This window comes from Myotis daubentonii, chromosome 7, assembly GCF_963259705.1.
Source record: "Myotis daubentonii chromosome 7, mMyoDau2.1, whole genome shotgun sequence".
In the NCBI taxonomy this organism is placed as follows: Eukaryota; Metazoa; Chordata; class Mammalia; order Chiroptera; family Vespertilionidae; genus Myotis; species Myotis daubentonii.
In genome coordinates this window covers 35,465,796-35,478,108 of record NC_081846.1, presented here as the reverse complement: position 1 = coordinate 35,478,108, position 12,313 = coordinate 35,465,796, and the positions used below count along the sequence as shown (strand labels likewise).

The window sequence follows — 12,313 nt, the reverse complement described above, 5'->3', positions numbered from 1 at the left end:
AGTTTGCTAAGTTGTCCCCCAAATTCATGTTCACTGGAAGTTCAGATAAGATCTTCTTTGGAGCCGAAACTGGTTTGGCTTAGTGGATAGAGCGTCGGCCTGCAGACTGGAAGGTCCCGGGTTCGATTCCGGTCAAGGGCATGTACCTGGGTTGCGGGCACATCCCCAGTAGGAGATGTGCAGGAGGCAGCTGATCGATGTTTCTCTTTCATCGATGTTTCTAACTCTCTATCCCTCTCCCTTCCTCTCTGTAAAAAATCAATAAAATATATTTAAAAAATAAAAATAACCCTCATTAAAAAAAAAAAAAAAAGATCTTCTTTGGAAATAGGGTCTCTGCAGAGGGAATGAGTTAAGCTAAAATGAGGTCCCACTGGCAGGGGGCGCCCTAAATCCAGCATGGCTGGTGTCCATATAGGAAGAGGAGACACAGCACACACAGGAAGACAGTGAGATTGCGAGAATGGTGTGATGCAGCCGCAAGCCAAGGACTACCAGGGAGTGCCAACAGAGACCCGAGGCAGGAAGAGGAGGGAGGGTCCTCTGGGGAGCTTCAGAGGGCCTGGCCCACCAGAGCCATGATTGGGACTTCCTGCCTCTAGAATCTGAGAGAATAAAATCTGTGTTTTAAGCTGCCTGGTTTGTGCTAATTTGTTACCACAGCCCAAGGAAGCTAAACTTTGAGTTATTTTAGAAAGTTGATTGTTTTCATTATATTCTTATTTATAAGTAGTGGCCCGGTGCATAAAATTCGTGCACATTAAAAGGGAATTAATTAGAGGAAATATTTTAATATTGCTACTTGCCCTTTCTCTATAATAGAAGTGTCAGAGATGAAAGAAAATTAGTAAAATGTATATGAAAAATCTCCCTCCTGTCAGAGTCTGGGGCATGCCACGGGACCCAGAATCAAGTTCCCGCCCATCCATGTGCCCCTCGAAATAGTGCGCGCGACCCAGACCCAGCTGGCCCCACCCCCATTAAGCCCCGCAGGGCAGGGGGTGCAGCCTCAGGTCCCCAGGCCCGGCCTCAGATCCCTCGGCCCCAGCACCAAGGCGCAAGGGCACAAGGGTGCGATGACCATTTGCATATTAGCTCTTTATTATACAGGATAAAATTTCAATTATATTAATAATACCAAAACCACACACACACACACACACACACACACACACACACACACACACACACATGCTGGTAAGCACATAGGAGGCAGCGGCCCTGTCTTTGGAAATGCCATAGCCCTTAAACTGGTTCTGGAAGGATCCTTGCTCAGCCCTGGGTGAGGTGCTGGGGCCCTGCAGACCCCTGTGGGGCCCTGACCACCTGTGGAAACCTGGAGACATTGGGGCTGCCCTGGGAGTGGGGGGCGGGAGTCCCTGCCACCAGCGGTGGATCCGGGCGGGAGGGTTTACTGAAATGACCAGGAAGCAGCACCGAAGGAAGCAGGACCCACATGTTCAGGAAGCAGGGGCCTCTGCAGGTGCATGTGCAGCTAATCAGGAGGAGTGACCACCACGGCCAGGTGGGGACACCTGTGTCCTCGGGTGCAGTGTGAGGTCCTTGAGCTGCTTTCTGCCATCCCCCGCTTCTGAAACCTCCTGGATCCCCAAGACTAGGGACACCAGGGCCTCAACCAGAAGCTTCCTCCACCTGGTTCCTGTCCCGGAGCCCAAATCATGACTCATCTGTGCCATCAGTTCCTGGGGAGAAGCGGGGATAACGGGAGACAACTGCCCTCGTTCCTTCCAGCTCTCACAGCCCAGTTTCCAACCGTTGAGAGTAGAGGAAGCTGGGGTCTAGCAGGTAGCTCACAGCCCTTCCCGGGTCCTGTGCTGAGGACTCCAGGAACCCATGCTCCCTGAGGCCATCACTGTAGTGAGCACACCTGTGCCCTTTCCTGACCAGAGTGGGATGGGGGGCCCTGTGGCTGTGGTGTGCTAGTGCGGAATAGTCCAGAACGTAATGGCTCTGGCCAGCTGATCTGATGCAGAGGAGCTGCTGCTGGGGGTGAGAAGGGGCAGGTCCCGGGCTGGGAGGTGCTGGAGGGCAGGGCAGGCTGCGGGCTGCGGGCGCTTCAGAGGTTGTTCAGCTCAGAGGACATCTGGGAGGGACAGTGTGGGAGCTCCCTTAGGGGATCCAGAACCTTCTAGAAGCCTGTTTACACGTAGAGGCTTAGGAAGAATCCTGAATGGGGAAGCAGTGCTGGGTTGGGTGCAGGGATGTGCAGAGGAAATAACAGGCGAAACCCTCAAGGACAGAGCGGTGGGAGCCTGGACCTGGGGGATGGGAGGCATTCTTGGGGAGTCGTGGGGGAGTTGCTCAGCAAAACTGAGCAAACCTGGCCTCAGCATGTCTGTGCGTCTGAGCCAGTGGCAGACACTGTGGAGGGGCGGGGGCCTCAGGACCCTGTGGAGCACCTTCAGTGCACACCCAGGCCTCACCGCCATCGCTCCCAGCAACACCGCCTGTAGGGGAAGATGTGTCTGAAGCGTCCAGTGTTCCTCCCCGGCTTCTACTGTGACCCACAGCCAGAAACACTGACCCTTCCCAAATTCAAGGACATCCTTTTAATCACAATCTTCTCACCCACAGTCTGGCTAGAGGTGAGAGCAAACACATCAGAGACTCCCCAGAAATGATGGCCGTTAAGTTCTGCTCCCTCCTAGCACCAGCCCCCTTCCTAGGGCGGCCTTCACCTCCAGCTGGCGGCTTCCAGGTTAATGCCTGCACCACCGCCGCTCCGAAATCCTCTTAGCCGATCCCAGGTGGGACGAGGGGGCTTGGGGCCTGCTCTGACATCAGGGCCAGGAAGCCACTCCCAGGCCAGGCCCAGAGCTCCCCGGCCTCCCTGCCTGCCCGCAGCCTCAGCATGGGGGCAGTTCCCAGGCCGCGGCCTACACGATGCCCTCGGTGCGCTGGCTTCTCCAGACCACCAGCCCAGTCATGAGCAGGGTCATCAGGATGGGCACCACAATGAAGGGGCAGAGGATGCTGAGGGGCGGGTCCTGCATGGCCCGGCCAGGGACAGGGCAGCTTAGGAAGTAGTGCTGGTGGACGGTGATGAAGAACTTGTTCACCATGGCGTTTGGCCAGTAGCAGTCCAGCCTTTCCATCACGTACATGGTGCAGTTCCTGAGCTCATCGTAGCTCCTGCAGATAGAAAAGCAGGTGGTCAGCCCTGACTGGTTTGGCTCAGTGGATAGAGCAGGGGTCCTCAAACTTTTTAAACAGGGGGCCAGTTCACTGTCCCTCAGACCGTTGGAGGGCCGGACTATAGTTAAAAAAAAAGCAATAACAAATTCCTATGCACACTGCACATATCTTATTTTGAAGTAAAAAAACAAAACGGGAACAAATATAATGTTTGTATTTGCATATGGTCCGCGGGCCGTAGTTTGAGGACCCCTGGGATAGAGCATCAGCCTGCGGACTGAAAGGTCCCAGGTTCGAATCCAGTCAAGGGCATGTACCTTGGTTGTGGGCACATCCCCAGTAGGAGATGTGCAGGAGGCAGCTGATCGATGTTTCTCTCTCATCGATGTTTCTAACTCTCTATCCCTCTCCCTTCCTCTCTGTAAAAAAAATCAATAAACTATATTTAAAAAAAGAAAAAGAAAAGAAAAGCAGGTGGTCAGGAGGAAAAGTAATACTGAAGCTGGCCTCACAGTGCTTGTAGTCTGTGGGCTAGTTTCAAACAAGGTGAAGAAAAGAGAAGAAAAGAAAAGAAAAGAAAAGAAAAGAAAAGAAAAGAAGGAAAAGAAAAGAAAGGGAAAGAAAAGAAAAGATAAGAAAAGAAAAGAAAGAAAAGAAAAGAAAAGCAGGTGGTCATCCCTGGGTAGGTAGCAACTAAGGTGGGACCTGGGCCAGGGCTCTCCACATTGAGGGCAGACTAGAGGTGGGACAGCCAACATCTTCAGATGTCAGCCCAGGGCAATGAGCCCTCTGGTGGGCAAATCTGCAGCCCATTCTGAGGAATAAATTAGTGAATGTGAAGATAGGCCTGTAGAAATGACCCAAAATGGAACAGAAGGAGAAAAGAGCTGTGGTAAATTCACAACACTCTCAATAATATCAACCCCAACTTGTAATCTGAGTTCCAGAAGGAGAAGACGGAATGGGGGAGAAGGAATATTTGAAGAGATAATGACAGAATTTTCCCAAAATAATGAGACATCAATTCACAAACCCAAGAAGGTCAAAGTACCCCAAACAGGACAAAAAACCCCCAAAACAACAATAAACAAACAGCCACACAGACGTGTCAAAGTCAAACTCTGAAAACCAAGATAAAGAAAAAAAAAATCTTGGAGTCAGAGAAAGGACACCTCCAGGGAACAATGATATGAGTCACAGCTGACTTCCCACCAGAGACTATGCAAGCCCAAAGATGGTGGGGGCATCTTTAAAGTACTGGTGGTAGAGATGGGGGAGCTGTCTGCCCAGAATCCTACACCCAGTTAAAAATATTTTTCAAATATGATGTTGAAATAAAGACCTTTTCAGAGGAAAAAAGAGCTGGGAGAATTCATTGTGCTCCAAGAAATGTTAAAATTCTTCAGTAAAAAAAAGAGAACAGAAAGAATTTTGGACCCACACAAAGAAATGAAGAGCTCCTTAACTCGTAAAATGAAGATATTTATTTTTAGTTTTTTAAATATATGTTCGTATTGATTTCAGAGAGGAAGGGAGAGGGAAAGATAGAAACATCAATGGTGAAAGAGAATCATTGATCGGCTGCCTCCTGCATGCCCCCTACTGGGGATTGAGCCTGCAACCTGGGCATGTGCCCTGACTGCAAATCGAACCGTAACCATAGGCCAGTGCTCAACCACTGAATGAGACCGGCCAGGCAAAATGAAGATATTTAAAAGACACCATTCCTTGTTTTTCATCTAGAAAGTGATTAAGTGAAGCAGAAGCCATATAGCAATTTGGGGAGCCGGAGGGAGGCTTTCAAAGGCCCATGCCTCCAGCTACAATCTTATCGTCTCTAAGGCGCTTGGTCACTATTTTGTCTGCCTGGCTGCTCTCTGGACCGTTACCTCAAGTACCAAGGTGCAGGGGGCCTCCCCCAGACCATGTGAGTGGGCAAAGTGCAGGAGACTGGGAAGGAGAGGGTGGGCAGAGACCACAGAGGCTGTGCAGGACCTGTGCCCACTGGGTGTGTGGTTTTCCCACGTGAACAAGAACTCATGTTTTGAGTACAAAACACAAGTGGAAGAAGCCACAGAAGTCCTGACAGGTTGAGTCTCACTGTGAGAAAAGAATGAGTTAGAACATGTCGAGTGCCTGGCACATGTAAGTGCTAAAGGTATCAGGTGTTGTTGAAAACTACATCCAGCCCTTGGTGTGGCTGTTGATCAACCACATGGCTACGTGTTACAAACACTGGTGTGAATGACTGTCTGCTCCCCACCACAGACCCACCAAACCAGCAGGTAGTGTTTGGTGTTCTGCAGACCCAGTGACAGTCGACCCTAAATGTTGTCCTCCCATCCTCTGTGCTTGAGGAGTGGAGCTGGGATGTCCCGAGAAGGAGGTGTTGCCATCTCTGCATGGGAAGGAGCCCCTGACCCAGGACGCTGTGACCCTCAGACCCTCCCCCCCACCCCCCACCCCCACCGAGGCCATGCGGAGGCTGAGCCTGTGCTGTGGGGGATATTCTAGGATAACGCTCTCTCTCCCTGAAATATTATCCTTCCAGCCTGCAAAGCCACCCCTTCTAAAAATAGCTCCAATGTACAGCCGGGCCTCTTCATCCTGTTTATTTATACAGAAGTGACAGCTGAAACAGTCAATAAATATCGTGAGCTCTGCCAGCAAGTCTGTGATAAAAGAATCCCTTCAGAGCACAGTCTTCTGTCAAAAGAACATAGTACTGACTCAGGGCCCGAAATAGCTGTGAAAAACATTTTCATTTAACCCTCTCTCTAGTTCTCATGTAACGGAATAGTTTTCCTTTTTAGGCCAGAACTCTCTATTCTGGGACCCCAGGCAAGCTTTGCTGGGAATGTTCCTGACCAGGACGGTGATGGTGGGCGTTTCCGGTTCGTCCAGGGCCCCAGTCACGGCTCCAGCACCACAGCTCATGGTTGCTCACTTTTGACAAGAAGGTGTCCACTGATGCCCACAGGCTCTGGGGACACTCATGCTTGCTATTGTCCTCAAACTAGCCCTGAATGTCCTTGATGTGGAGTATCTGAGACTGGGCCCCGCCACCCCACCCACCTGGTTCAAATCCCAGGTCCACCTCTTATCCCAGGTGATGCTGGGAGCCTCATCTCACCTGTTCGAGTCTTGGTCTCCTTATATCCAAATGAAGACACAGGGACCCACCTAATGGGGTTACTGGGCACATCAAGCTAAATGGGGTCAACGGCCCAAAATACAGCAGATGCCCAATAGGTGGACGTTTTCTCACTGCCTCCTCCTGACAACTGCTCTGAGCCTGAAACAGGATATCTTTCTCCTTCTCTCCTTCTCTCCCCTCCCTCCCTCCCTCCCTCCCTCCCTCCCTCCCTCCCTCCCTCCCTCCCTCCCTCCCTCCCTCCCTCCCTCCCTTCCTTCCTTCCTTCCTTCCTTCCTTCCTTCCTTCCTTCCTTCCTTCCCAGGGAGGAATGTAGAGGGAGAGATAGAAACATCAATGATAAGAGAGAATCATTGATCAGCTGCCTCCTGCATGTCCCCTACTGGGGAACAAGCCCACAACCCGGGCATGTGCCCTGACTGGGAATGGAACAGTGACCCCCTAGTTCATAGGTCAACACTCAACCACTGAGCCACGCCAGCTGAGCTAGGATACGTTTCTTGTTCTATTAACTCACCAATGTGTATCTAAGCCCTCAAAAACTCGAGGACAAACCACTGTGGGATTCTGGTTCCCTTTATCTGATCACTATTGGCTCTGTCTACCTGGGAGAATTCACACCCTGGTGGCTTCCAGCGGCTTTAGATAGCTGCTGGGATGGGGCAGGTGGCACTACCTGGTGTCCTGGCAGTAGGACAGGTGAAGATAAAAGTGACCCATTGAGGCTGGCCCATAGAGTCTGTCCAAGTGCCAGGCTGACATTGGGAGTGTGGTGTCAGGTAGACAGAGAGGGGTGAGGGTGGGTGCAAGCACAGAAATACCTATGGTGCCTTTGGCTCAATAGTTCTGGGAATACAGTTGGCTTCTACTCAACACTGGTAGGTGTAGTGAAATGAGGCAGGCATTCCTATCACTACTAATAAAAGGTAAACTGGTAAAATTTTTCTAAAAAGCAACTTGGCAATATGTATCAATAAACTCAAAATCATGGATACCCTTTGACCCAGGAATTCTATTTCTGGGAATTACCATAAGTTAATAACATGAAATGCAGACAGAAGTAAGGTAAGAAGGGGGTTGCTGCAAATTTATAATTATGAAAAACAGTAAACTATAAGATAGCAATGAAAGAAATTGCTGATAAGCTATTTTTTTTTAATTTTTTAAAATATTTTATTGATTTTTTACAGAAAGGAAGGGAGAGAGATAGAGAGCTAGAAACATTGATGAGAGAGAAACATCAATCAGCTGCCTCCTGCACATCCCCCACTGGGGATGTGCCCGAAACCCAGGTACATGCCCTTGACCGGAATCAAACCCGGGACCCTTCAGTCCGCAGGCTGACGCTCTATCCACTGAGCCAAACCGGTTTCGGCTGATAAGCTATTTTAATATAGCTATTAAAATGATATATAGGGCCCTCGCTGGTTTTCTCAGTGGTTAGAGCATAAGCTTCAGATGAAGGGTTTAGTGTTCGATTCCGGTCAAGGGCGACTACCTTGATTACAGGTTCTATCCCCAGCCCTGGTCAGGGAGTGTGAGGGAGGCAACCAATCGATGCGTCTCTCTCTCTCACGTCGATGTTTCTCTCTGTGTGTCTCTCCCCCTGCCTTCCACTCTCTCTAAAAATCAATGGAAAGAAAATATCCTCAGGTGAGGATTAATAACGAAAAACTGATATGGAGGAAGAGATTTGTAAGAGGTGGGAAAATACTTATGTTACAATGTTGGGCAGAAGAAAGCACATGAGACCTGGCGTGTAAACATTGTGGTTTCAGCATAAAATGCTCTGGGAGGAGGGGAACACTCCAGAATGCTGGGCGGGCCACCCCAGGGTTGTGATAGGAGGGATTTTTGTTCTCTCCTCTCTACCCTTTCTGGGGATTTCGAGTTTTCTCCAGTGAGCATACAGCATTTTACAATTACATATAAAAAAGGTTCTCTGGGAAGGGGCCCCTGGCAAACTGGACACTGATGTCCCTGCACTTGCAGCCACGGAGGGCTCACTTCTTCATTTCTGTGACAGCCCTTGCTGCCTGGCAGGCCTCCCCTTGTTGGCAAGCCTGGGGCTCAGGGGCCTGCTGGGGGCCCTGCCTGGACTCCCTCCCTGGACCCGGGGCACTTGGCTGGCAGCCATGCTCCAAGCCGGCAATGCTGGGACATAGAGGAGTGTGGGGGCACGCGTCCAGCGCACCCCCATTCCGGCTTTGCAGATGTCCGCAGGGCCTGAGCAGGTGCTTGGCTTCCTCCACTGCTCTCATTCACCCCGGAGCCAGCCGGGGCCGGGACCTAACCTCTCATGTCTCTTCTGCTGAGTTGGGTGGGCGACATTGCTGGGATGCTGCGGGGCAGACGCCCAGTCCCCAAAGGGACTCAGGACCAGGAGCAAGGAGGGTGGGGCTGGGCCCCAAGGACAGGACCCCCCTTTGTATCCAGTCCCAGGCGCCCAAGTTTCTCTCTTCCATACCCACCACCACCCTCCAGGATTCCTCGTCCCCACTCCACGGCCTCCTTGCAGAAAGGGCCCAGCCACCAGATGGCGCCCCTCCCCAGAGGCCTCCTCTCCTAGGTCCATCCATCCCCAGGGATTCCCCACCTCTCCCCCAACTGTCCCCTAGTAGCTCACCCCCCACCAGGACCCCCTTTGTGTGCCCGGGAGCCTTCCCCTTCCATCAGCAGCCTGTCCATCTCCTCACCGAGGCTCCCCGCACCCTTCCCTCCTGGGGAGGGGCATCCACACTCCATAGGCTCCTTCCCTCCTCGGCCAGCCAGCGACTGGGACAGCTGATACCTGTGACACCCCGACCCCTATCTGAAGCTTGGTCCTGCCTACATTGGGCTGTCAGCACACACAGGTTACCCGTCCCCATTCCCATCTCCTAGGGCCTGCCCCTTCCAGGGTGTCCCCTCCCCTCCTGTGGCCCTGTCCCTGTGCCCAGGAGTAGGCAGAAGAGACTCATGGTGGTGGGCTATCACACGCACATTTCTAACACCAGTTTCCACTTTCCTGCACCGAGTGTGTGTGGGCCAGGGGCACAATACGGGGGACAAGAGGGACATTTCACACCGAGAAAAGTGTCGTCACTGCCTACAGGACACAGGCAGCCCCACCTCTAACATCTGGCGAATTGCACCTTCACCTCTCAAGGCTCAGGAGATACAAACTAGAATAAAGGCGTGTGAAAAATAAAGTCAATAAACCAGGTTCAGTGACTACGTGCGATGTTTCTATTCTACAGAGAATCAACCATCTTTTCAGAAAGCCCAGGATCCTATTATTTAGGCAGCAAACAAGACTCAATAAATTCCCAAAGTGGAAACTGTAAGTCAATATTCTTTGACTGCAGTATTAAAAATTACAAATTAGTGAGAAAAAGACATATTTTAAAATATTAAATTTGTAGAAATGAAAGAAAACTTATAATTGTGGGGTCAAACAATCGTTTAAAAATCCAGTTACAGGTTATTAAGAAAACAATAATGGTGATACTGTATGTAAAAATTAATGGATTAGAGCCAAACAGCACAAAATTAAATTATCTTATTACTAAACAAACAAACAAAAAAATAAGTATCCAAATCAAGACTTAAAAAAAAAGATAAATCTCTCCAAAAGGCAACTAATTTAAATGCATTAATAATGATTAAAAAGGGGCTATGGGGGGGGGCAAAGGGGACATATATAATACTTTTAACAATAAGGAATTATTTTTAAAAGATTAAAAACTAATACTTATTGATTTTCTCTTTAAAAAAACTAGGAGAATAAGTAAATTCAATAGCGGATTCTTTAGAAAAATAGGTATGATGAAATGGACACATTTCTGGAGAGTTTAATCTAAAAAAAAACAACACAGAAAACATCATATATAAAACCACAGATAGAAGATGAGAAAAAGTATGAGAGATTAATATGCAAAAAATGTACGTTAAAAATTGGAAAATTTTTGAATTGGGGTACTTTTGGGGAAACTATAAACTATCAAGTATTGACTTAAAAAGCAGAAAATCTGAAAAAAAAGGGAAAATGTTATTTAAAAATTACAATCTCAAAAGGCAGCAGACCCAGGCAGTTCTTTCCAATTCTTAGAATTAGAGAGAAAAAAAAAAAGTGAGCTTCCCAGTTTTTTAAAAAAGTTAACCAAGCCCTGGCCAGGTAGCTCAGTTGACTAGAGTGTCGTCCTGATACACCAAGGTTGTGGGTTCAATCCCCAGTCAGGGCACATACAAGAATCAATCAATGAATGCATACATAAGTTCAACAACAAATCGATATTTCTCTCTCTCTCTCTCTCTCTCAAAAATCAATTAAAAAAAAAAAAATTAACCAAACCCAGATTCCACACCTCTGAAGACGGCATGCCCACGTGCCTCAGCGTAACAGATGTACTCCACTGTCACTTAAAAACAGACACAAATGCCCTATGAAAACTGTTAGCAAACTTTAGCTCTCCGTACAGGACACTGTAAAGTAGGTTTATTTCAGGAATGCTTTAAACCCGTGACTGTCAAAGCCCATTGCAGCATGTCAAAGCAAAAAACAGTCCTAGCCGGTTTGGCTCAGTGGATATAGCATTAGCCTGTGGACCGCGAAGCGTCCCGGGTTCGATTCCGGTCAAGGGCACATGCCTGGGTTTCGGGCTCGATCCCCAGTGTTGGGTGTGCAGGAGGAAGCTGACCGGTGATTCTCTCTCTCTCTCATCGTTGATGTTCTAGCACTCTCTCCCTCTCCCTTCCTCTCTGAAATCAATAAAGATACATTTAAAAAAAAAAAAAAAAAAAAAAAAAAAAAAAAAAGCAAAAAACACACAATCATTTCAATACAGGTCGAGAAGGCATTTGACAAAATTCAACATTTCCGATAAAAAAGAAACAACCTTGTAAATCAGGAAGAAGTTCTTAATGTGACAAAAATCTCTCAAACCAATTGCAAACCCCACATTTATTCCTGGAGCCCTGGGGGCATTTTCCTTACAGCCTGGCACCTGCGCATTTAATTTCTAGGTGGTCGGGTCTGTCTTCTACCACATGATTTCTGACTTTGGTGTCAGGGCTCCCAACCAGGATTTCCAAAAGAGTCACAGAGGAGCATTTCCAAAGCAGGGCGGGGCAGTCTGCTCACCCGGCCATGTCCTCCCTGGCAGAAAGCCACATGGTGGCCCAGCCTGCGTGGGGCTCGGCGTGAGCGTGCCAGGCCACCCAACCTCCACAGAGGGCCTCTGAGCAGGTTGCCATTTCCCACTCAGCCTCGCCTGTGAGCTGTCAGGCCGCACCAGACAGGGCAGCTTTTGTTTTTGTCGCCTCAGGAAATGTAAAAGGAAGTCTTGCTAACAGATTAAAAACACTTCAGTCTAGGACACTGCCCCAGGCCTGGGTGAGTGTACCGGGCGCTGCGCACCTAGAACTCACTCCTCACCCCTGGACTTGCAGCGGGAGTGTGTGTGGGGTGGATATGGTGCCATCAAGCCCTCCCTAAACCGCAGGTCCGAGAGATCCGATCCAGCCGGAAGTCTGATGAGACCGCGGAAAAAGCCCTGCGCATCTCTGCTGGCCCAGGGCTGACCACTGGAGCGCGTGCACAGAAATGTATACTTTAAGGTTTCTCCAACGTTCCCACTACAGCTCATCTCCTTAAGTTATAGAACAGGAACTTCTGACATCTTTGCAAAAAAAATAAAAAGCACAGGGAACTGCAGGCTCCACCCTGTCTGTGGAATCCCAGCATGCGTGTGCACAATAAATACCAACAGCACAGCCGGCTTCAGGTACACCAGCTGGAGGGCGCAGGTAAATTCCACCCAGGGCTTTGCAACTGGCTCCCTGCCTCCACTGTACTGGGCCAGGGGGCTCTGGCTGAGCAAGGTGGTCTCTCTCTCTCTCTCTCTCTCTCTCTCTCCCTCTCTCTCTCTGAAAAGGAAGAACATGCTAAAGCAGGGAGGTTAGAGGTAAGAGGAGGAAGACCGTGGCAGGGCTGGTGTGTCACTGCAGGGGAGGAGAGAGCAG

General features: G+C 49.5%; 1 protein-coding gene across 1 annotated transcript in view; it reads right to left on the bottom strand.

The window, feature by feature from the left end:
• Nucleotides 1-2,555: 2,555 nt before the first annotated feature.
• Nucleotides 2,556-12,313, bottom strand: part of RAMP1 (receptor activity modifying protein 1) — a 34,429-nt gene continuing 24,671 nt past the window's right edge. The window contains exon 3 of the mRNA XM_059703710.1: nt 2,556-3,153. Within this exon, the coding sequence (XP_059559693.1) occupies nt 2,898-3,153 (256 nt within the window). The 3' untranslated portion in view covers nt 2,556-2,897. The remainder of the gene's footprint in view (nt 3,154-12,313) is intronic.